Source organism: Colletes gigas, unplaced genomic scaffold (assembly GCF_013123115.1).
Source record: "Colletes gigas isolate AHSC1104 unplaced genomic scaffold, ASM1312311v1 Colletes_gigas_Sc00003, whole genome shotgun sequence".
Lineage (NCBI taxonomy): Eukaryota > Metazoa > Arthropoda > Insecta > Hymenoptera > Colletidae > Colletes > Colletes gigas.
This window is the reverse complement of record NW_025106632.1, coordinates 4,608,276-4,634,584: the sequence shown is the minus strand read 5'-3', so window position 1 is coordinate 4,634,584 and position 26,309 is coordinate 4,608,276. Positions and strand designations below refer to the sequence as shown.

General features: G+C 38.2%; 1 protein-coding gene across 3 annotated transcripts in view; it reads left to right on the top strand.

Moving 5' to 3' along the window:
- The window catches only part of LOC122404887 (RNA pseudouridylate synthase domain-containing protein 2-like), a 257,493-nt gene that overhangs the window by 30,386 nt on the left and 200,798 nt on the right, over nt 1-26,309 (top strand). Inside the window, exon 1 of one of the 3 annotated variants that reach the window (XM_043409224.1) lies at nt 20,454-21,044. The exons of the other annotated variants lie outside the window; for them this stretch is intronic. Within the exon in view, the coding sequence (XP_043265159.1) occupies nt 20,895-21,044 (150 nt within the window). The 5' untranslated portion in view covers nt 20,454-20,894. Of the gene's footprint in view, nt 1-20,453; nt 21,045-26,309 lie in introns of those variants that run through there. 3 annotated transcript variants of the gene reach the window in all.

Sequence of the window (26,309 nt, the reverse complement as noted above, 5' to 3'; positions counted from 1 at the left end):
CTACCCACTTTCGAGAAAAAAATTCGAGTAGGTTGCGAAAATTTTGACAAAATTAAAAAATTTCAAATTGTTCTAAAAAAATTATTTTTAGTCGCGGAGGTCTATTACAATCATTTTTGGTGAATAGACGTACCCTCGAAATCCTACCCATTTTCGAGAAAAAAATTCGAGTAGATGTGAAATTTTTCGACAAAATTGAATAATTTCAGATCGTTCTAAAAAAATTATCTTCAGTTGCAGGGGGCAATAGCAATCATTTTTTGTCAACAGATATACCCCCAAAATCCTACCCACTTTCGAGAAATAAATTCGAGAAGGTGCAAAATTTTTCGACAAAATTAAAAAATTTTAAAATGTTCTAAAAAAATTATTTTTAGCTAAGGGGGTCAATTACAATCATTTTTTGTTAATAGACATACCCCCGAAATCCTACCCACTTTCGAGAAAAAAATTCATTACCGAAAATATAATCTGTGGCCAGAAATATTTCTGTAATTTAATTTTCTGTCTCACTTCCTCTTCTGTTCACTTCTGTAATCAATTAGTAATGGAGCCCCAGAGCCCCAGAAAAATGTGCCGAAAAAATACATTGAATGTAAGGTCTACTTGTATACCTCATTTCTGATTATATTCCTGGTTTTTATCACTCTAATGGACCAATTATCCGGCATTGCCCCAGTCCCGAGTATCCCAGATAATCGGAATTTTACTGTATCACTATTTATTTTTGCTTGAGAAGCTCTGATAACGTTAAATATCGCGACGTTTTCGTTTCTATTAACTTCCGATCACCCTTGTTAAATTTCTGGGCTCGCCACAGCATTGAGTCCGATCAGCTCGTGTTCTGAGAAGCTCACTCGACGCTACTTGACCCGGGTAACTGAACTTGGCCCGTTGATTGGATTGCTGAAAACGACGGAAAGCTTCCTTTGCTTTATCGTTCCTTTCAAGCTTCCCGTATTACGACGTTGATTTGACGGATGATATTGGAAGCTTCCCTTTGTCTCGAAAGCAGATACGACAGGGTTATGCTTAGAAAACGGGAGAAGCTATTTCGGATAGAATATTACGGGGCAGCTCACACACCTATAGAGAAAAAGACTCATTCCACGACAAATTCTATTTATATTCATTCCCCTCAATATCTCAACTCGAAAATTAATTTTTCTAGTCTCATAATGGTAATCTTGTCACTCATATATAAATTACGTGACAATCAAAGCGTTAGTTGGTGACAATGCACTTGCAATGGGCGCAGCCATCTTGATTCTGCGCGCGCAACGAAGTGCACTTCTCAATTAATATTCATTTCAGAGACAAACGATGCACTTTTCGTCTCTCTCACAGACATTTCCAGGCCTCTGTCGATATTTTGTTAACACAGAGGCCCAAAATTTCGGTTTTTAGGTAACGCGTGGCAGTCAAAGTGTTACTTTCCATCCGGTTACAACTAAATATCACTTTGATAGGGCCGTGGGCCAATATACGCGGCTCGAAAACGGTAAACGCGTATCTGCCCGCGCAGATCCAATACAACGACCTTTAATTTCCCCCTCTGGAAAACATCAAAGCCCGGGGATCGTCGGTTCGAATATTAGCCAATGTAAGCGGGGGACGAGACGTTGCTCGATGGAATATTCGCTATCCTAACCCGTAATCCTGTCATCCTTGGCGTCTCTGCTCGGATATCGTTCGTCGAGCAGCGGTGTCTCGTCTCCCTATTTATTCCCCGGGCAACAAGGGCTCTGGACGCAACGAGGAGCCCCAACAGACACGACGGAGGACGGTTATGCGAATAACTTGGCTACGGAATGGACAAACCCCAGTCCATAACAGCGTTTCCCAAACTGTGCTCGCAATTAACGATTTGACGACGAACTTTCACTTCAGAGTCGTGAAATTCTAATTTTTAATGAAAACCAAAGTCTTAATTATCAATTTCGACGAGAAATTGTAGCAAAATAATCAAAAATATTTGGTGTTATTTTTTTATAGGGGTGAAACCTATTTCTGAAATTCGTCCTTTTGGGGGTCTCGTTGTCTGACGAAAATCGTCGAGAAATGTTTTTAATTTTGAGAAGTTTTGAGAGTTTTTTTGCCACGTTTGTCATTGTTTTGGTGGTACCACGATTTCAGAATCACACTGTATAAAGCGTTTGTGTCTCGTTGTCTGACGAAAATCGTCGATCGTCGAGGTTTTTAATATTGAGAAGTTTTGAGAGTTTTTTTGTCATGTTTATCATTGTTTTGGTGGTACCACGATTTCATGATCACTCTGTATAGAGCTTGTGGATCCTCTCGAGCCATCGAGTCATTGACCGCGCCGAATTATCCACCGGAATCCACTTAGCCCGGTTTTCTTGCTCCTCCTGTACCACTATGAGGCGTCTCCTCGTGTCTCATCGCATATTTTCACGCGTGGTCGTCGGTTCAGTTCCGTTCGCGGTAGCAGAAGCATTGTAATTGGGCGAGGGAGACGAATATGGCGGACCATATACTCCCCAGTGCTTGGACACCAGAGTTTTCCAAACTTTGCTACGAAATTATAATTGCATCGAAAATATGGAAAATGCAAGTGGAGTCGATAGAAAATTATTATAACTATCTGAAATATTATCCACGTGTCGATGGACTTTGTCGAATTTAAATAAAATTTGTCCCTTAAATATTTATTATCTATACATTCAAAACAAAAAAATAAATTATTGATTTTAAAGTGATCTCGAGTTTTTGGAAAGTCAATTTTTTTTTTATATTTGAGGGGACTAAAATGGAAGGTTTGAAAGTATCAAAGATAATTTACCTGGTCGGTTGATCCGGCGAGAAATAAAAATAAATAGAATAGTTTTTCGCGGAACGAATATTTTTTTTCAACGAATTTGTGCAAACACAGAAATAAAATATCACCGCGTTGGTTTACTCGTTTACGCGCGTTCCGTTACTGAATTGCAAAATAAAAAAAAAAAAGTAACATTGACGTTAAAATTGTCAAATTTTTAGCAAATCTCGCGACACGTTTTGAAATTCGAAGATCCGCGAGACTTGTAGGCAAAATTGAATGTTGATCGCTGTTCTCTGATTCGACGATCGTCTTTCTCTACGGTCGTCGGCGGAAGGGTTGGCTGACGCCGCGAAATTCGGATCTTGTGCCCGGGGAAAACGTTCCCGAACAATGTTTGGAGAAATGGGAATTCGTTCGTGTTTCCGTTTTCCCGCGTTCTACTTTGCTGAATTTCGAGTCGTCCCCTCGAGACTTGCGAGAGGGGAACGCGTATCAAAGCGATAGAAATAAGAACGCGATATATTCTATCAGTTTTCGATACAATAACGACGATTCTTCGGAAACAATCCCCGGAAGTTAGCGTCGAGATAAAGTTTTAATCTACGGTCTGATTTTAGCAAACAATTTTAACGAATTTTACGCTCAATATACAGGGTGTTCCATCAACCCTGTGAAAAATTTTATTGGGGGATTTTAGAGGCCAAAATAAGACGAAAATGAAGAATATCAATTCTTTGTTTGAGACTTCGTTAAAAAGTTATTAACAATTAAATTAAAAAATTTCAAATCTTTCTAATAAAATTATTTTTAGCTAGGGGGGTTAATTACAATCATTTTTGGTGATTAGAGACACCCCTGAAATTCTATCCACTTTCGAGAAAAAAATTCGAGAAGCTGTGAAATTTTCAGGCAAAATTAAAAAATTTCAAATCGTTCTAATAAAATTATTTTTAGCTAGGGGGGTTAATTACAATCATTTTTGGTGATTAGACACACCCCCGAAATTCTATCCACTTTCGAGTAAAAAATTCGAGAAAGTGTGAAATTTTCAGGCGAAATTAAAAAATTTCAAATCGTTCTAATAAAATTATTTTTAGCTAGAGGGGTTAATTACAATCAGTTTTGGTGATTAGACACATCCCCGAAATTCTATCCACTTTCGTGTAAAAAATTCGAGAAAGTGTGAAATTTTCAGGCGAAATTAAAAAATTTCAAATCGTTCTAATAAAATTATTTTTATCTAGGGGGGTTAATTACAATTATTTTTGGTCAGTATACATACCCCCGAAATCCTGCGTATTTTCGAGAAAAAAATTCTTTACCGAAAATATACTGTGTGACCAGATAATTTTTTAACGAAACCTAAATCAACGAATTAGTATTCTTGATTTTCGTCTTATTTTGACCTCTAGAATCTCCCAGGGTTGGTCAAACACCCTTTATAATCATTAGACACTGTGATAATTTATCACGCGAATATGTCGTCTATGTACATATATGCATCCGTGCATCGAAAATTCCATCGATGAATGCTAAATTTCTTACGCCGTTTCATGACGTACAATCCCAAACCGTGACGTGCCCGTCTCCGTGTTTCGCTGTTGGTTCAATATCTTGTTTTTCCAGCACGGTATTGCGTTTCCTCCGAACAAACGCGAGCAAAAAATGCTGGAGCCTACTCCCATCGGAGGGAATAATATTCTCTCGAAACTCCGTTTATTTTTCTATGCTATGCAAAACCATTTCTCTATCTTTCATCCTTTGCTTGTTTCATCGTAAATGTTTGCGGACAAACATTATTACCATTGTCGATAAATTTAATCCGAGGAAGCCGTACAATTTCTCCACGACAAACAGAAGTATCGGATTAGTTTTTGGAGTTCGGGAAATACTCGACAAGCAGCATTTTTCGACAGCAATCATCGTAAGAAGTTTTCAAATTTGAAGAGAGGAATATGAAATATTGGAACATCAAGAAGTATAAAGTCCAGTATAAATTTTGTTTATATTTATTTCTTCAACTTTCGTATGGTAAAAAATGCAAAATACAGTCATTTCTATTAAAATAATTAGTAAAAAAAACCACCCCCATAAGTGTTCTAAGGTAAATCAATCCCTGCAATATCGATCACATATACATATACAGGGTGTTCGGCAACCCCTGGAAAAAGTTGTAATGGGGGATTCTAGAGGCCGAAATAAGTCGAAAATCAAGAATACCAATTTGTTGATGGAGGCTTTGTTAAAAAGTTATTAACATTTAAAGTTCCGCTCGTTCTGAATTTTTTTTCTCGAAAATGCGCAAGATTTCGGGGGTATGCGTAATGACTAAAAATGATTGCAATTGACCCCTGTAACTAAATATAATTTTTTTAGTATGATTTTAAATATTTTAATTTCGTCTAATAATTTCAGAATCTACTCGAATTTTTTTCTAGAAATTGGGTAGGATTTCGAGGGTATGCGTAATAACCAAAAATGATTGCAATTGACCCCTGTAACTAACTATAATTTTTTTAGTATGATTTTAAATATTTTAATTTCGTCTAATAATTTCAGAATCTACTCGAATTTTTTTCTAGAAATTGGGTAGGATTTCGAGGGTATGCGTAATAACCAAAAATGATTGCAATTGACCCCTGTAACTAACTATAATTTCTTTAGTATAATTTTAAATATTTTAATTTCGTCTAATAATTTCAGTATCTACTCGAATTTTTTTCTAGAAATTGGGTAGGATTTCGAGGGTATGCGTAATGACCAAAAATGATTGCAATTGACCCCTGTATCTAAATATAATTTTTTCAGTACGATTTAAAATATTTCAATTTCGTTTAAAAATTTCAGTACCTACTCGAACACCCTGTATAGATACAAACAATTAATTAACAGTAATTTCCTCTTCAAATGAAAATCTGGTGCTTCCAAATGTCAGTAGCGTATTTAATTCACATTTAATTTAAACAAATTTCCAAAAGACCCCTTTTGTACAGCGTCGTCGATCATCTCGTCGACGAACAAGAATAATAACAGAGTTTGAAGCTTGGCCACCGAACGTTTAACGTCGCGAAGAAAGGCGAAAAAGATTGCCGGCGTCCATTTGCAAAAATGCAAACGACCGCGTCGTTACGTTCGATGCACTTTCGCGCCCCCCCCCTCACGACAATTTTGCTCTCCTCGACTCGCGGCTATTTAGAGTCGAGGAAGCCGGTGGAATCAGATTTTTCATAGCGAAAATTCGTCGTTGTCGCCGCGAGGCCTATCATTATGCGTCGTTGCAGAACTTCGCGAAATCTAGCCGACGGTTCCGCGAACGATGAAAAATGGCGGACGGTTGCACGCGGGACTGAAATACAGTCGCGGCGAGCCAAAGCGGGCCAAGCTTATGCGTGGCGAGCCCGGTTCGGTGTGTCCCTTTACTGCAATGCAGAACATCGAATTCCAAACCGCGGTCTTCGTGCCACCACGCTGCTGGAAATCACGCTCGTTAAAGGTTAAAACGCTGCTCATCGTCTCGTTCAACGAGCCACCCAAGAATTCGATTTCCATCGATATATTTCCCATTTTCACCAAAATCAATTCGTTTCGCGGCTCAAATTTGCAAAGTGACTTTTGTTTTTTTTAAACTCACACAAACGACGGATCCACCTTTGTCCTTTTACGGAGAATTTTTATTTTTATCTTGTTCCTTTGAATTTTGTCTTAACCCCTTAACGTTCATATTTTTTGGGTTAGCCAAGAATGATCGATTTTCTTTATTGGATTTGTTTCTATATGAAAATGCGGTTCTTGTTAATTAGAATGTTGTATTTAACACTTTACCGACCGGTAGCGGTTGATTAATCGGCTATCGGTCGGTAAACGTCGACCGATAAAACAGTTGATTAATAGGCTATCGGTCGGTAAGCGTTGGCCGGTAAAACAGTCGATTAATAGGCTATCGGTCGGTAAAGTGTTAACATATAACTTGAAGAAAAACAAATATTGTCATCCCTTAAACAATTAGATCAAAGAAATATCGTCTTTCAAAGCAGTCAGACTCGGGCATGAGCATTAAGGGGCCATTCTACCTTGCAGGCACGAGAAATACATGTTCCTTTGTGATTTTTTTTTTGCGGGCTATTAAAGAGCGATTAATTCAGTGTTTTGCTTAAATTCGAAATTGAATAGCTTCATAGTCGAACAAATCAACAAAACACTTGGTTTATCGATAGATATTTCGACGTGGTTCCTTTGCTCAGAAATGTGTGCGTGTGAGAGAACAAGAGAGCGGGAAGCGGAGATGCGCAAGCGGAGTGGCGCAGTGGTGGTGCGCTAGACGGACAAGCGAGTGAAGCGCGTGTATAAATGAGGGAGAGTTAATGTATTGTGTTATAATTACAATTAAAGATACTTCTATTATTCGGTACGTGGCACGCTACAGAAAGAACTATTTTCCAACCCGATCAAAAAAAAACAAGAAACGCGGAGGCAACGCGAACGTAGCTGTCGAGGAAGGTGCATAGAATTTCCCCAGTCAATGATCCCGCGAACGCGGAGCGACTGAGCGAACGAGGAAGAGAGAATCCTCGTGTGAGGGTAGGTCACGATACGGGAAGCATCTGGCTACAGCGTGGCGGCCGTTATTTTTACGCGAAAACTTTTACGCGGCGGGGAACTCCGTCGAGCAAGTCGGTGTCGTGTAAGCAAACCCGCGCGGGGCAAAACGAACAAACGGGGCGACATCAAAGAAAATCATCCGGGCGTAGCCGCGCCCGATCGTTCCCGCCTCGTAAATTTTCTCGATCGCGGCTGATCGGACTCGTCGTCGAGAACCGGGGGGAAAAGACACCTTGGAGCATCCCTCGATACTCGAGTTAATTTTTGTATCGTCACCCCTTCTATTTATTTATTTTTAAATTGTTTAATTTTTTATCGTCACCCTTCTATTTATTTATTTTTAAATTGTTCAATTTTGAATATATTTTCACCGTTTTTTTTTGTTTAAATTTTATATTGTTTAATTTTGAATATATTTTCACCCTTCTATTTATTTATTTTTAAGTTGTTTTATTTTGAATATATTTTCACCCTTTTATTTATTTCATTTTGAATATATTTTCACCCTTTTATTTATTTACTTTGCAATTGTTTAATTTTGAATATATTTTCACCCTTTTATTTATGTATTTTTAAATTGTTTAATTTTGAATATATTTTCACCCTTCTATTTATTTATTTTTAAGTTGTTTTATTTTGAATATATTTTCACCCTTTTATTTATTTCATTTTGAATATATTTTCACCCTTTTATTTATGTATTTTTAAATTGTTTAATTTTGAATATATTTTCACCCTTATATTTATTTATTTTTAAATTGTTTAATTTCGAATATATTTTCACCCTTATATTTATTTATTTTTTAATTCTTTAATTTTGAATATATTTTCACCCTTTTATTTATTTACTTTGCAATTGTTTAATTTTGAATATATTTTCACCCATTTATTTATTTTTGAATTGTATCATTTTGAATATATTTTCACCCTTTTATATATTTATTTTTAAATTGTTTAATTTTGAATATATTTTCACCCTTATATTAATTTATTTTTAAATTGTTTAATTTCGAATATATTTTCACCCTTTTATTTATTTCTTTTTAAATTATTCAATTTTTGAATATATTTTCCGTCGAATGTGAATTTAAAATGAGCTTCATGGTACATCGAGTGTATATTACAATAGATTGGTGGTTATGTAACCTCGAAATTTCTCGAAAGATTTATTAACAGTGCTTTTAAAAATAATTTTCGCGATATTATTTCGAAACCCAGCTCACACTTTAGTAATGGATTTTTAAGGAAATTTTTTAAATCAAATCTAGCGCGAACAACGCGTTTTACGTAGAATCCAACATGGCGGCGATGGTGTGGTCGCCATATTGGTCTTCTTCAGTTCACAGTACCAAATACGAAAAAAATACAAAATATCGTACTACAATTTTACGAAACGTAGAATCCAACATGGCGGCCACATTATCGCCGCCATATTGGATTTCTTCAGTTTACAGTATCAACTATTGTACGTATTATATTGTAAAATTGGACGCAAACAACGTGTTCTACATTTTCTTCAGCTCACAGTACCAAACACGAAAGAAATACAAGCTATCGTACAATTTTACGAGAAACGTAGAATCCAACATGGCGGCCACATTATCGTCGCCATATTTTTCTTCAGTTCAATTCGTCACAGTACCAAACACGAAAGAAATACAAGCTACCGTACAATTTTACGAGAATCATATAATCCAACATGGCGGCCACGTTATCGCGGCCATATTGAATTTCTTCAGTTCGCAGCGCCAAAAACGAAATAGATATAAGAAGCGTTGTTTTATTGCACAGAAATTGGTCGCGTTGCGTTCGAATCTGGTCCCTTGCGAGACTTTCGCGCGGATAGCGCTACAATGGGTATATTTAGCGCAATTACGGGGGATATAAATGGTCGTCACGGTGATTTATAATCGGGCCCGTCTAATCATTTATTTTGACGTGCGCGATACTCGTCCAATAATTCAACGTCTGATGGATGATCCTCGTGCCACGTCGTTTTTGGCATTTTACCCTAATTACCATTCTCATTCCGGCGCGAACATTGTACGCGCGCCTACGCCCACGCGATCTTAAGATCGAAACGTTTACCACCGCGTCTCGTTCGAACTTTACAGGCCTCGATAACATCGAACCAATCGATACAATCGAACACTGTTTCAAATAACAAGATATACTATTTTTTTTGCAAAACCGTGCAATATTCTTGCAAAAGTAAAATTTTGATTTTCAGACCATTGTAAGCTACATAACCTAGAATTTTTTTCAGTATCTATTTTTGCAACCTCATTATAATTTACACATTCTATCCAAAATTTCCCTCAACGTCTCAACGTGAGAATTAATTTTTCTAATCTTGTAGCGATAAATCCTGTCACCCATATGTGGGTCACGTGGCAGTCAAAGTGTCAATTATACTTCCCAATATGTACTTCTCGAAAGATACGCGTGAAAAAGAAAGAACTATAATTATGTATTATTATTTTTTAATATTCGAATGTATCATTGAAAAAACTCGAGTTGAATGACGAGATGAGTATGCATGCGATTCAGAGCCTGACTTTTTTCGCGCGGACGTCGGAACCATAATTACGACGCTCCCGAGGCGTCGTCTGTTTGTAATGCCGTCTTGAATAATGCTCCAGATGCACTTTGCATGCATAGAAAGAAGGCTTAAGGATGAATTTGGCCCCCCCACCGACTTCGCGTTAGGGCTCGTTGACTCCGTTTAATTTTGCATCGCAATTAGCCTTCCGTGCAAACACGAAAAATTTGTTCCCTTAACGAGTGCCGCGTTTGCATACCGCGGCCACCGCCATTAATTGCGTATTCGAATTTCGCCGGGTGATAATTAAAAACAGTTTGAACGTTTTCGATTTTTGTTTGCCGAGCGCGACGATCCGTTAAATCACTATCGAGGTTTGCTCAACGACAGAATATCGCTCCACCTTCTCTTAACACATTACCGACCGATAGCCTATTAATCGACTTTTTTACCGGCCAACACTTACCGACCGATAGCGTATTAATCAACTTTTTTACCGACCAACGCTTACCGACCGACAGCGGTCGGTAAAGTGTTAATTCAATTACAACCATATATTTCACGATTCACAAAATTCTCGAGAAGTTTGTCAGGCTTTTCTCAGAGCTTGCTTGTGGATTTATTTCTATGGAATTGTTCGATAACGAACGTTACGAGGATTCCTTTGCACGGGAACTTTCCTCTTCTCGATCGCAGCTGCATTTTTGGCTGCTCGCTGCCGCAACGCTCGAAAGTTCAGAGTTCAGAAGAAAGTGAAAGATGGCGGATCGGCGGCGATCGGTAATGAATCACGATACTGCTCGGTTGCGTAACCACGATGCTGTGGAAATTGTTCCCGCAGGTGAATATCGAAGTGCAAACGATTATTCTTCCTATACAGGGTGGCCCAAAATACACGAGTATTCCTCTTATCCTTCCTCCAGTGTGGAGAAATTTATTTTACGATTTTGACAATTTCGTACGACCTGAGAATCTTATCCAAAATTATTTCTTCCAACATCTCGATTCGAGGATCAATTTCTTCTGTTTGTTGTAATTTTAAAAAAGATCGAGAACATCTCCAGGGAGAGAAACGAATATTTACGAACGAAAATAAAATTGTTCACGACGTTGCGCGCGCAGAAGGTTGCAACATGGCGGCGCCCATTGCAAGCCCATTGTCACCGAGTCACACTTTCACTGCTACATAATTCATATATAGGTGCAATTATTCACCATTATGAAACTAGAAAAATGAATTCTAGAGTTGAGATATTGTGAAGAATAAATTTGAGTAAAATTCTGTGAATTTTAACAAAGTTACGAGAACAAGTACCGATACAAAACGAACACATATAAACCGAAAATAAGATTCTTGGTCCACGACGTTGCGTGCGCAGAAACAAGATGGCTGCGACCTTTGCAAGCCCATTGTCATCGATTACCACTTTCACCGCCACATAATCCATATATAGTTTCAATTATTCACCTTTATGAAACTAGAAAAATTAATTCCAGAGTTGAGATATTGTAGAGAATAAATTTGAGTAAGATTCTGTGAATTTTAGCAATGTTACGGGAACATGTACCGAAACAAACGGAGAATTGTGTTTTATTCGTTTAACTCTTCAAACTAAACAGATTTCAGTGAAGCATTACGAATAAATCGTTGCATGTTTTCGTGATCTGTGGAAACGTTGCCCCGGACCGTGAAGATGGACCAACGCGAAAATATCCGTCTGATCGTCGCGTTGGTACAATAAAGCGACCGAATATACTCGATCGGAGATCAGTCTTCGAGAATAGGAGGAGCCCGCGGCTCCAACGAAGCCACCCGTCGCCGATTTGTCATTCGTGGCGCATAGCTGAACGAATAATTTATCTCGCGTACTCGGGGAGTAGATGGTATAATGGTTGCTATGATCTGCGATCGCGACGGTGACTGGCACACGATGAATGCACGGCCAGGAATCTCCGCTGCACGTAAAACCAACGAATACACCCGACGTATCACCTCCACGTGCCATTTCGGACGTCTTACGTAACCCACGCGGCGAACCATCTTTCTTCTTCTCCGTTTACCGCGTCGTAGTCGTTTGCTATAGTGTGTTCTGTGTAATTAAACACGTACGATCTGTTCCTTATCCTTCAACTAGTCATTATCCATCGTTGAACGAATATTTAATTCCGTCGAAAATCAGAATCACAAAATATCGAGAAAAACGAAACTTTATTATCTAATTACTGAGATGTGTATGAAATAGATTGCATAACTGAACGAGTTACATACGTGTATGGCGTTGATTCGACAGTTTTCCAGGAAAGCGTTAATGAATATAGCGGTTCTAATAACGAAGGAGTAGAATTTGCGCGCAAATAGTGGACAATCTAGTTTTGAGTTGCAATCCCGATTGTATATTTACGGTTCGATCCTGCGGAATTACTTTTCTCTAACGAGGAGAGAACCACGAGTGAAAACGGGTCCTCCTAACGAGCCATTCGTCGCATACCAGGTTTCGACCATGTAACGCCTCGCGTTTGGACATACAGGATAACTCGTTTATCGAAATAAGGTTAAAAGTCCGAATTTTTAAGACTCTGAATTAACAAAATATCAATCAGTCGCCTAAAAATCACTATGAAAGAGGCTAAAATTGTATCGTTTCTTTCTAAAACGAATATCTGTAAACCGAAAATAAGATTCTTGGTCCACGACGTTGCGCGCGCAGAAACAAGATGGCTGCGCCCATTGCAAGCCCATTGTCATCGATTAACACTTTCACTGCCACGTAATCCGTATATAGGTGCAATTATTTACCGTTATGGAACTAGAAAAATTAATTCCAGAGTTGAGATATTGTGGGGAATAAATTTGGGCAGCATTCTGTGAATGTTAACAAAGTTACGAGAAAATAAAGAGAGAGGCGAGAAAATTTAAAAGTCGTTGAGTTTAAAAGCTGCTCGTCTTGTTCTATTCACTGGAGGTTCGAATAGAGATAGAACCGTCGGGGCGGACGTTTATCGCCGGGATAATTTTGGTCCGCGAATCGAGTCATTAATTTCAGGGGTATCCATTATAGCGATCGTTCGCGGGACAGTTCGAATCGCGCGTTCAAAACGCCCGGCGCACGGAGCGCTCGGGCGCGAATCTTCCTCACTTGGCAGCTTACAAATATCGCGGGAGCAAATAGCCTGGAGTGTAGGTCTCTTTGTCCGTGACGGTGAACGGAGAAAATACGTTGCCGCTGTATATATATCACCGCGAGCCTCTTCGCGACGATTCGTCCCTTTCCTCTCTTTCGCGGAGATAAAGGACGTTTCCTTTTTGATCGCGTTGCTTGTCCGCCGCTTGCTCTTTGGTCGCGAGTCTCCGGCTGCAACGGGCGTGGCTGGAAAAGACACCATCCCGGACGGTAAACTGTCGGGAATCGAAACACTTTTCGGTGCACGCTGTCTGAATTTCTTTTAGACAAACAGTTTTTTCAACGAGTTTCAACACATGATTTTTCACCGTGACGAAATAAATCTAGATAGGACTCCGCAATTTTTAGGTGTTGAAATATGGTCTATGTTAAATTCTGGCTAGTTTCCAATCGTTTGAAAATAATGTTTCGTTTTCGTGGACTATTTGAGGGGTTTGGTGTGCCAATCGACTTGTTAAGGAGGAGATTTTTTGGAATTTTTTTTGTGGCTAATGGTGAAATATTTTTGTATCAAGTTTGAATGCATATATTTAGATCTATGTTCGAAGAATATCCACAATTTTTTTTGTTCGAAAATATTCAATATTTTAGGAAGTATTCTAAAAATGATGGATTCAGTTAAGAGGGTATTCTACTCTAGAACGCAATTTTTCCAGTACTTTTTTGGAATTTTTTTGTGGCTAATGGTGAAATATTTTTGTATCAAGTTTGAATGCATATATTTAGATCTATGTTTGAAGAATATCCACAATTTTTTTTGTTTCAAAATAGTCAATATTTTAAGAAATATTCTAAAAATTATGGATTCACTTAAGAGGGTTATTCTACTCTAGAATACAATTTTTCCAGTGCTTCCAAAATAAGACGAAAATCAAGAATACCAATTTGTTGATGGAGACTTTGTTAAAAAGTTATTAACGTTTAAAGTTCCGACAGTCTTGAATTTTTTTCTAAAAAATGCGCAAGATTTCGGGGGTATGTCTATTCACCAAAAATGATTGCAATTTACCCCCGCAACCGAAAATAATTTTTCCAGAACGATTTGAAATTTTTTTTTATCGTTGAGAAATTTCACACCTTCTCGAATTTTTTTCTCGAAAGTGGGTAGGATTTCGAGGATATGTCTATTCATAAAAAATGCTTGCAATTTACCCTTGTAACTAAATATAATTTTTTTAGAACGATTTGAAAATTTTTAGTTTTGTCGAAAAATTTCACACCTTCTCGAATTTTTTTCTAGAAAGTGGGTAGGATTTCGGGGGTATGTCTATTCACAAAAAATGATTGTAATTAACTCCTCTAGCTAAGAATAATTTTTTTAGAACGATTTGAAATTTTTTAAATTCGCCGAAAATTTCATATCTACTCAAATTTTTTTCTCGAAAGTCAGTAGGATTTCGAGGATATTTATAATGACCAAAACTGATTATAATTGGCCCCCGCAATCGAAAATAATTTTTCCAGATCGATTTGAAACTTTTCAATTTCGCCGAAAAAGTTGTTCACCTACTGGAATTTTTTTCTCGAAAATGCATAAGATTTTGGGGTTATGCCTATTCATCAAAAATGTTTGTTATTAACCCCTACAACTAAAAATAATTTTTTTAGAACGATTTGAAATTTTTGAATTTAATTGTTAATAACTTTTCAACGAAGCCTGCATCAACAAATTGGTATTCTTGATTTTCGTCTTATTTCGGCCTCCAGAATCCCCCATTAAAATTTTTCCCATGGTTGACCTAACACCCTGTATATTTAAATCCACGTTCGAAAAATGTCCACAATTTTTTTCGTTTTAAAATATTCAATATCTTAGGAATTACTTAATTTATTACCAAACAGAAGGAGAACAAAATTTGACGCCTTTCAACGGTTTGGCAACTTCGAAACAGAGCCACGAAGGTCACTTTTCGACCCGCGAGTAAAAACTACTTTCACTCTCGGTGCCATAACTCGGCTCATAATGATTCAAACGCGATAAAACCGCAGCAGCCAGCGTTGAGCATACTCCTCGACGATAGCAGTTTAAATATCACAAACTGTATATAACAGTTGGGAAAAAATACGATAACAGTCGTTGATTTTGTAAGACGATTCCTAGTAAATTCTTCGACCGATCGTTTCACGGAAGTTATGTTCCTAAGTAGTATAATGTTCCTTTTCGAAGAAAATTTTTCATTCGTCGCGTGAAATATGTATTGGTGGAACCGATAAATCGATGATCGGATAAGTATCCCTTAATGTTGCCATCGATAAATTACGAATACGCTAATGCCCCGGCTCGTTAAATTGACAGCTAATTAGCATTGATTAACAACAGTGTTTGCTCGAAATTGGAGAGAAATAAACTAGCGAAACCCCGGATCGTTTACAAGTTTCTCTTTCGCCAAGGTTACGAGTCTGCAACATGGATGGATCGGAGAAAGGACTCCGAAGGAGGCATTCATTATTCATCGTAACCGATTCCCATTAACGTTAAACCGAGAAGAGAAGTTTTGGCTCGAAAATAGCAATTTCAAAGTATTGCTAATCGAAGTGGAACAACCACGATCCTATTATCATGATCTCGAAAGATTCCAATTCGAGATAAACTCACTATTAGTCGAGGATCTCTCGTTTATCTGAATAAATTCAACTTTCACCATTTCTTTGGTTCCCAATAAATAATCTCTCAACTATCGATATCAATTTTTGGTCTTCGACGAAATTTTTTTTTAGCTTAAACTTTGCATTCAGTGATCGATGTTTATTTTTTTGGGGGGGGGGATGAAATTAAATAAAAAGAACAGACTTTTCAAGAAGCAATTTCAAACGTTGAATTTATATACAGGGTGGTCCAATTGTTACAAGTCATACCTCCGTTATTATTGCATTTACGAAAAAATGCCAAAGGAGAAAGATAAATGGTTCGAAGAGCACTACATCCGTAGGCCATTAAATTTTTTTTAGTTGCAGCGGTGCATGTGCAATTAACAATTGCATCGTTTCTTTAAACAGAAATGCATATTTTTTTTTACACAGATCGATTCCTCTGTTCATTCTGCGTATAAAATGATTAGGGTACCATGGCAAAAAAATGATTAGATCTCGAGATATTTTCAAAAAGAAAATTTATCTTTCTCCTTTGGCAATAATAACGTAGTTATGACTTAACAATTGCGTGGACCACCCTGTATAATAAACAGTGATTTGGTACATAGGAAATTTTATTGGTAGACTTGAAATTTATTTGTGGAGGATCTAATGGTTATTTACGAATCGTTTGATACAATGCGGCGTATCGACATGAACGTTGTTGTTCAGACGTCGAAGGATATCCGGACAGCCGAGATTCCCCAGTCATCGACACACGAGACTCGTCACGCGAGTTTTTGCGCAACGGGCGACGTAACGCGACGTAACATCTCGTCCAATATGGATTAACGCGTGCTCGAACCGAGAACGCCCCTTTCACGACCCGCTCGAAGCCTTGAATTTCCTCCAAGAAGTCCCAGCGACGTCTCCGAACGAGGTAAATCGAGCCACGAGTCGGGAATTGTTGCGTCCATATAACACCAAAACACGTGGATCGTGGAAATTTCTGAGACCAGTGTACGATCTTAAATAAATCGTAATCGCGACAAAAATCGACGTCGATCGTTCACATCGAACGACGGAATGGTCGAAGTTACGAATGAAAACAGTGGTAAAAAAACAAGGAAAACAAAGCCTCTCAGTTGCTATTTTACTGCTTCGCTGAATGAACAACCAACCCTCGGTGGCAATCAATCCCCGTGAACGCGATACGTATCGCATACAAAGCAGGGTCGAGGAAGCCCTCTATTTCAGACGAAATCCTATCGGTCGAAAGAGACGCCGGGGAATCTAATTTTTTTCGACGCCCGAAACGCCCAAGTCTTCGACTCGTACTTGCTTTCTGCATCGAAACTTGGATAAAATGAACCACAGAATAATAATTTAGGTTTATAAGTTACGATTAGTTTCGATTAAATCGAAGGAATTAATGTTTCGATTGGTCAACTGTCATGGCGGCCATGACCGTCACTTCGAACTTTCATATCGAATATTTGACACTTTTAAACAATTTTAGCGTCATTTGGAGCACTGCAAAATGGAAAGTGCGTGTGATCAAACTATCCAACTGTTTTTTATTATTATTTTAACGCAGTTTTAACCCCTCAATGAGGATCGTAATCGGTGGAAAGAATTTCTTGATACGTCCACTGTCATGGCCATCGATGATCGTCACTTGGAGCTTTTATATCAAATATTTGACACTTTTAAACAATTGTAGCGTAATTTGGAGCACAGTAAAATGGAAAGTGCGTGTGATCAAACTATCCAACTGTGTTTTATTATTATTTTAACGCAGTTTTAATCCCCCAATGAAGATCGTAATTGGAGGAAAGAATTTCTTGGTACGTCGCCTGTCATGGCCATCGATGACCGTCACTTCGAGCTTTTATATCGAATATTTGACACTTTTAAACAATTTTAGCGGCATTTGGAGCACTGTAAAATGAAAAGTGCGTGTGATCAAACTATTTAAAGGTTTTTATTATTATTTTAACGCAGTTTTAACCCCCCAAATCGTAATCGGAGGAAAGAATTTCTTGATACGTCGACTGTCATGGCGGCCATCGATGACCATAGCTTCGAGTTTACCTTTTCTTTCAGCGTCGTTTGGAACACTGTAGTATCGAACTATTTTGTACTTTAATGCAGTTTCAACGCCGTTGATGTTAGTATTTCTAGGAACAGGGGAGGGTCGAAAGCGAGAATTTAAGTTCGGGGATTGGACGCGTGTTGGTAAATACGCGGAAAAGTCCGCGAAACTTGTGCGCCGCATGGTCACCTCGCGAAGCAATAGGGCCGCGATCAGCAAGTGTAATGGCGTCGCATTAATATTAATATTCCGACATTCGTTTCCGAGCGAACGAACGTTTGTTCATCAATATTTGCTTTAACATACGGCACCGGGTGCACCTGCTGTTTACCGATGCCTCTCTCGTCTCTGCACGGTTTTAATAGCGTCGAAAGCCATTTCAATAGCGTTTGTTTTAAAACCGCTGGACTCTCGACGCGCCATATCACCCGTCTACGCTCACCAAAAACTTTTCCGGGAAACTTAGGCTCACTCGTACGACGATTATTAAAAATTTTCAATAAAATTCAATCAAAAATAGATTTTTTTCTACTATTTAGCAACTTTGTTATTGATTCGGTGAAAATGAAATTATTGTGCACTTTGATGTAATGACTAAATGGCGAGAGTATTTTCATTTTATTTTGCCTTTGTGTTCATTTTTGCAGCTCCATGAAATTTTTATTTCTCGCAAACATGTTGCAAATTCAAATCGTAACCTCCTCGTTCAACATTTCCCGCCAGATGTCACTGCTCCGGAACAAGATGGCCGCCCTGAATTCCAGAGTCTGGGTTAGGTCTGGGCTACGTTTGGGTTAGGTCTGGACTAAGTTTGGGTTAGGTCTGAGTTAGGTCCGGGCTAAGTTTGGGTTAGGTCTGGGTTAGGTCTGGTTTAGACAAACAAGAAGTTACACAATTCCCCATGAATATTCGAACGATATCGCCTGTTTTAATCCACTCATAAATAAAAATAAAATTATCAAAATCGATCTTGAAAATATATCGAAATTTCGCCCAAAAGAAAACAGTAGAAACGTCGAGAAACGTGGCTCTTGATTTCTAATTACTTTCCCAAAATTCGTCCCAGTTTTCCGCAGTTCCAAAACTGACGTTAAAGCCGACCATCCAGAAACTTACTATAACTGTCAAACTTGATAAATAACTTCGAAATGATCTACTTGGTCTTATTATTCAAACAACCGGAATATTATTATACAAAACTTCGTACGATGGAAGTTGTCGGTTCTTCATTAATTTCGCTGTATTTTTTTTTTTCCTCGTAATCTCGCTTTTTCATTGATGGCATTTTAACCGAGCTCGTTTGCGGAGTTGGCGGGATCGCGGAGAGCCCGACGTCGATAAATATATGATTCGTTAGGGGAGGATCGTCGTAATATGGGATCTCGTTTGATAGTCTACGAGTATCCAACGCCCGCGAAGTTAGATACAGTTAGATCCCCCCGGTGTGTGTCCAATTTTAGATTGCACCCGTCCGACGGCAATTATATTTAATGAGAATGTAAATAATTCGCGCGAATCCGTAACAGAGTTTCTAACGAGTCGATGAAATTGCCGTGTAATTTAATCGTCGACGATTCCTCGATCGGGCGAGACCACCGCCGCGTGGTTATTTAATCTGGAAATAATTTATCCGCCGGAATCCCACCCCACCCCCACCCACCTTTCGAGGGAAGTTTTACGGGGGAAACTCGTGTGAAAATTAAATTTCGATCGCGGCTGACGCGCGGTTTTAATCGCTGCTCCTCCCGAGTCCTCTCGATCGCTCGTGCAACCCTTCACGGCGAAGAAAACTCCGAAAAAATGGCCGACGATCCCCCCATTCTTCTGCAATTTAATTCTGGTATTTGAAGATACGAAAAATTAAAAACACAATTTTTAAAATTTTAATCATTCTCGATCCTTTGCCCTCAACAGTTTTTCAAATTACAATATTCCAAATTAAAAGTAGTTACGTGAGTTCAAAGTGTCGGTCACCGGTGACCACCATAGCTATCAACGTGTTAACGTAGAAACCAGACCTTAAATTTCATCTAGTTTCCAACCCATATGTCAGTTTAATAATTTTTTTTATCGAGTTAATATTTACAAATTTTTGTTTTCAAGAAACACGAGATACTCTGGTGTTTCGTTTCATTATTTACGAATCTTGATATCCTATGGAACCAGAGACAAATATTATTCCTCCTGGGATCTCCGATTCCCTAGATCGTATTCCCCCTAAAATTGATAGCAAAAGAATATTCAAAAAGTTTTTCCTTCGAATCGATATTGTGCCAATACCGTTGCATATCCTCGTTGATATTGTTTTAGATGAGTCTAAACTGTCTACTATGAATTTTTGAAATTTTTACGATTTACAGTTTTCAATAATTTTAATTTAAAATTATTTATTTTAAAATAAATTCAGGTTAGGTTAGGTCCGGGGTTAGGTCTGGGGTCGCCGTTTGGCGAGCCGTCCAGAGAAGAAAACAACGGTTCCGAGGGAGGAAGTCGGACGTCGGGGGCGTTGGGGGTGGGGGTTAAAGTCAAACGTATCAAACGGTTGTGCCGGGGATCAGTGGAAATGGGGCTGGCGCGGGGGTGTGGTGCTCGCGAGCGTCTGGCGGCCTAGAAGCAGCCCGTGCGCGCCCCGGGTGGTGGGGGTGGCCGCGGCCATGTGCTCGCGCGTCGCGTCTCGGCTCGATCGGCGATCAGTCGTTGCCGCGCGCTCACGCCGTGCACGTTGTGGCTCTGTCGTTACGGTCTCCCCCGCTCTCTCTCGTTCACGTACCTTATCTCGACACCGAAGAAAAATCACGAAAACGCACACCGTCGGAACCGTTCGTGACAACCTCTCTCTCTGTATATCTCCGCCGTTTTCACGATGACGTCAGTGATGGTCGAAGAGTGTACCCCGCGCGTGTGATCCAAGGATTTCTCGGGGGATAACAATAATAATCGACGGGTGGACATTGTCAATTCACAAGTTTTCGCGTAAGATGCCAAGGTGATCCCCTGGCTCGTTCGTCACCGACTACAACCGTTGTCCCGTAATCGTCTCGATCGACAGCCCCAAGTGATTGAACGCATCCTGGCGCGTTGTTCCCGCCGTACAGTGGAATTATTCACGATCGTGCCGCGATCATGCACCACACTGCGCCCTGGTATCTACCCTGGGGCCTGAAGCTGGTGCCGCTGCCGATACCGCCTGGACATCCCGCATCCGGCATCCCGAATCCCGGTCTGCACCTGCTGGCACCGTTGCCAGGGATCTACGCCCCCGAACCGCGAAAGGTAGGAGCCTCACGACCCTCTCTTTCGACGTATCGACCACGTTAAACGCGTTCGCCGTCGGGGGATCGTCGATCCTGGCATCCCCCAAGAGAACAGGGACTTTTTCACTTTGAGGGTAGTGTCCCCGTCTCGAAATCACGATTGATCCTCTAGGGGGGAGGTAGTCCTGAGTGTCCATTCGATCCTGATACTGGAGTGCTTTGATGTGATCGATAGTGAGCTTTGTTTTGGTAAGACGATGTTATCGTGCAGAGTGAGTAAATTTGAGAGATATGGAGGCTGTTGAAAGATGCATTCATACGAGAATTTTAGGCAGGGTTTATGGGGGACCAAAATGGACGATATTTGAGATTTGAAGTTAGGTTTAACACCAAAACTTGACCAATTGTGGTGTAGCTATTTGTACCTAAGAAATTGAAACGATAAATGCAAAAATTCAGTCGAGTAAATTTGAGAGATATGGAGGCTGTTGAAAGATACATTGATACGAGAATTTTAGGCAGGGTTTATGGGGGACCAAAATGGACGATATTTGAGATTTGAAGTTCATTTTTAACACCAGAACTTGACCAATTGTGGTGTAGCTATTTGTACCTAAGAAATTGAAACGATAAATATTGGTAATTTTGCAAAAATCCAGTCGAGTAAATTTGAAATATATGGAGGCTGTTTAAAAATACATTGATAAGAGAATTTTAGGCAGGGTTTATGGGTACCAAAATGGGACGATATTGGAGATTTGAAGTTCATTTTTAACACCAATGAAAATTAAAATTTCCCATAAATGCATAAACATCCGCAGTCTAATCATTACGATGTTAGGAAAATGAATTCTCAAGTTAAGGCGTTGAGAAAAATAAATTTGGATAAAATTTGCAAATTTTAACAAGATTACAAAAATAAATAGCGAATTACAGAGTACAGAGAATTAAAATTTTACTTTTGCTAATTTATTATACGGTTTTTGATGTGGCAGTGCTCGTCGAGCAGAGTAAACAACGCCAGGTAGTAGAAATCAGTTCGACGCGAAATTCAGTCCCGTATTTACGAGCGTCCCGAGTATCGGTAAACAGAAAAATTGTTTTAGAAGCGCATTGGTTCAAGGTTGCACGAGATAAGATTATTCGGTGGACGAGAACCTCTGAGTTTATTTTGGCGGTTACGCGACTACACTCGGTTGAAAAATGGCCCTTTTTAGTATTCCGATGCGCACGAAATATCGTTGAATCCTCCATGAAAAATGCAAACGTCTAGAAATACAGCGAGTTCTGTCGAATGTTGTGTCAGTTGCATCAATTGTCAGATTATTGTTGACGATCTTGGTTCGTTTAACCCTTTGCACTCCCGAATTATATTTGAATTTTGTTTTGATTTTTGTGGAGTCCCATTCGACATTTTCTCAAGTCCAAACCAAATATCACACACTTGATAATTGCGAAATACAACAACAATGTAAATAAAACAGTTGTTTAATTGAATTTATTTGCTCCTCTACTTGTTTGAATAGCCCTATTTTTTAGTTGAGAAAACACTTAAAAGCAGTGGGAGCTGCTGGTAATAAAATTGAAATATAATTCGGAGTGCAAAGGGTTAAGTGTTTTGTTTGAAATTTACGGTAGCTAAAAAGTGGGGGAAATTTGAACAAATAGAGGAACAAACTTCGATTAAAAGAGGAACAAAATTCAATTAAATATCTGTTTTATTTGAAATTTACGTTAGCTAAAAAGTGGGGCAAATTTGAACAAATAAAGGAACAAATTTAAACAAATAGAGGAAGAAACAAATTCAATGAAATATCTGTTTTATTTGAAATTTACGTTAGCTAAAAAGTAGGGGAAATTTGAACAAATAGAGGAACAAACAAATTCAATTAAATATTTGTTTTATTTGAAATTTACGTTAGCTAAAAAGTGGGGCAAATTTGAACAAATAAAGGAACAAATTTAAACAAATAGAGGAAGAAACAAATTCAATGAAATATCTGTTTTATTTGAAATTTACGTTAGCTAAAAAGTGGGGCAAATTTGAACAAATAAAGGAACAAATTTAAACAAATAGAGGAAGAAACAAATTCAATGAAATATCTGTTTTATTTGAAATTTACGTTAGCTAAAAAGTAGGGGAAATTTGAACAAATAGAGGAAGAAACAAATTCAATTAAATATCTGTTTTATTTGAAATTTACGTTAGCTAAAAAGTAGGGGAAATTTAAACAAACAAATTCAATTAAATATCTGTTTTGTTTACATTATTGTTATATTTTTTAATTTTTTAATTTTCAAGTGTATGGTAGATTCTTGGTTTTGGACTTGAAATAATGTCGAGACTCGACAAAGGAGCTCCTGAGATAAAAATTGCACACTCGACGTAGGTGTGCAAAGGGTTAATACGCTCGAGGTGATGGCGAATATTTTGATTCTACCGATAGAGTTCGATATCGTTGAATTCCGTACGGTTTGATCTATGGAAATGCATTTTCTTCGTATAATCCGTGTATACAAACAGTGTACATTTATTTAGCGAACGGAGAAATTATGGCCCAAACGCATTATCTTGGTCGCCAGTCGCGCAGTTTAAACGCATCGTTTTGGCTCGTACATCGTGCAGACTAAACAGCGAAGTGGCTAACAAAATTAAATGCACGTTAAATTATCACCCTCACGTGAGCATCGAATAAGAATTTAACATACTCGATACGAAGTTTGGGAACCAACGTTGCTCAAAAGTCAAATAAATCGCAATAAAATTAAAAATTTGGAGAAATTTCATAGATCTCGCCACGGAAACAGTGGAATATAATTAAAAAACGTGTACTTGTTTTTTTTTTTTTTAGCAATCTTACCTCTTTTTTCTACATGAAAGGACCTAAAACGAGAATCGATTTATGGGGAAAAATTGCACGGTTCCAATTTAAAAGAAATTGCATATGCAGTTTGTAATTGCATCGTTGCACATTGGAGAAAATCGTATTACCGGATAATAGAGGTCGTTAAGCAAAATTCCCCCTCTCTACGATTTTGTTACACTTTTTTCCCACGTTTATCCTTTGTTGTTTTATTCGTTTTTGAAATTGTCAATTTTTGAATAATATTCCGGATTAAGCAGACTGAAGAAATATTTTTCTTTATCGTTTGGATCCACTTCTGCTGTGTTTAACTGTGAAATGTACGAGCGTAAAATCTCACGATTTATTTTTTTCCTTTTCAATTATCAACACACACGTTCACTGCCCGTGACCCGTATATGGGCCACACCATCGTGCTATTGGATACGACGCTGAGACATTGGACAGTGAACGTATTAACGCTAGAACTACCGACAATTATAGTGTTTATTAATTATGAAATTTTTAACAAGCTTCGCGAAACTTGGAAACTTTTCGAAGTTGATCACGTTTTTGCAGGGAGGGGGAATATTTTTTATTTCAACACGTTGACTGTTCGTGCCCCGTATATGGGTCACACCACCGTGCTATTGCATACGACGCTGAGACATTGGACAGTGAACGTGTTAATATTATGCACGAGAGTTAAATTTCACGATTTATTTTTTTTCCTTTTCAATTGTTAACACACACGTCCACTGCCCGTGACCCGTATATGGGCCACACCATCGTGCTATTGGATACGACGCTGAGACATTGGACAGTGAACGTAATAACACTAGAACTATCGACAGTTATAGTGTGTATATTTGTACCAAGGAAATTGAAACGGATAGGTGCGTGAGGAAATGTATAATGAAATGGAAATAAGTGTTTATTCATTCTCTTAAAATTACGGTAAATTTCCAAAAATTCAGTCGAGTCAATTTTTTACAGATTTTATTAGAAATTACGAATGGGTAATTTTGACAAGTTTGATAGTTCTAGCGTTAATATCGTAAGGATCGGTTTTAGTTCCGAGAATCTTGACAGGTACATTTCGAAGACGGTTTAAAATTACCAGTCGCTTTCGAGTAACTAAATTGTTCGACAAACTTTCAAGTGACGAAACTACTACCGTATTCGGTTGCTTTAGAATTTATTCCGAAGTTCGTCGGAAGATTACGACGAGAGCAAGCATTAAAGGTTACAAGCGAGCAAACACAATAGAATTTCATTAATAACGCTTACGATGTTCACACACATTTTATGTAAATCACGTTTTACATCCTCGAACCCGAGTTCCCATTGAATTCGCTTCGCGCGAGATAAAACACAATGTCGTTTATGAAATTAATTTTCTTACCACTGTTTACACGACCTTACCTACGTCACTGTGTTATGCAAATTTAATCCATTCTGTTGCATGATTCCTTCAACGCACACATATTTTTTCGTTTTATTTCGATTCACCAAAAATCTCCATTTCCTCTACATTTTCAAAAATCTTCGAAATTCCAGTTTTCAAGAATTCTTTTAAAAAATTTAATAGAATACAAATTAATGAGATTTAGAATTTACTTATGCTGTAGAATAAACAAATTCTCAATTACAAACACTATACAGTTTCTCAAATTCGATGAAATCGTAAAAATTTCGCATTTTCTCGAATCTTTCGTTTTATTTCAATTCAACAAAAATCTCCATTTTCTCGACATCATCTTCAACAATCTTCGAAATACCAGTTTCAAGAATTCTTTTGAAAAATTTTATAGAATACAAATTTAATAGAATACAAATTTAATAGAATACAAAGTGCAGTTTACTTAAATTATACTATAGAATAAATAAATTCTCAATTACAATTGCTATACAGTTGATCGAGTTCAAAAAATTTCGCGTTGAAAAACGATTAAAAAATTTTCATTTTGCGATGGATTTTTGTGCATCTTCGATTCGTCCGGATCCCTCGTTGGCAGTTACATCGTTCTATTGACTTTTGGTAATCGCGTATCGCGCGTGGTAGCTCCGGGAGTTCCCAAGGATGCAGAAAACAAATAAACCGCGTAACTATCGACCACAGTCTCCGTGCATTCGTTCCAGTCACTTTTTCCTTTTTTTTTTAATGTGCAACTCGGTGGAACACGGTGACTCACAGATTCAGATACCACCTACGCAGATAATGTCCAGACTAATTACCCACCGCCGCGTTCGGTGGAATAATTGAAAAAAGTTTTAGAAACGCCTGAAACCTCTGTGGTTAAAATTCATTACACGTATCAAGAATATTTTCTTTAATTTTTTATTTTTTTTAGGGTAACGGGTGTGCAAATTAATTGCCATTTTATTTAACGTTTCCTCGAAAACTCAGAAACATAAATTTTTAACTTTTCTTCTTTTTT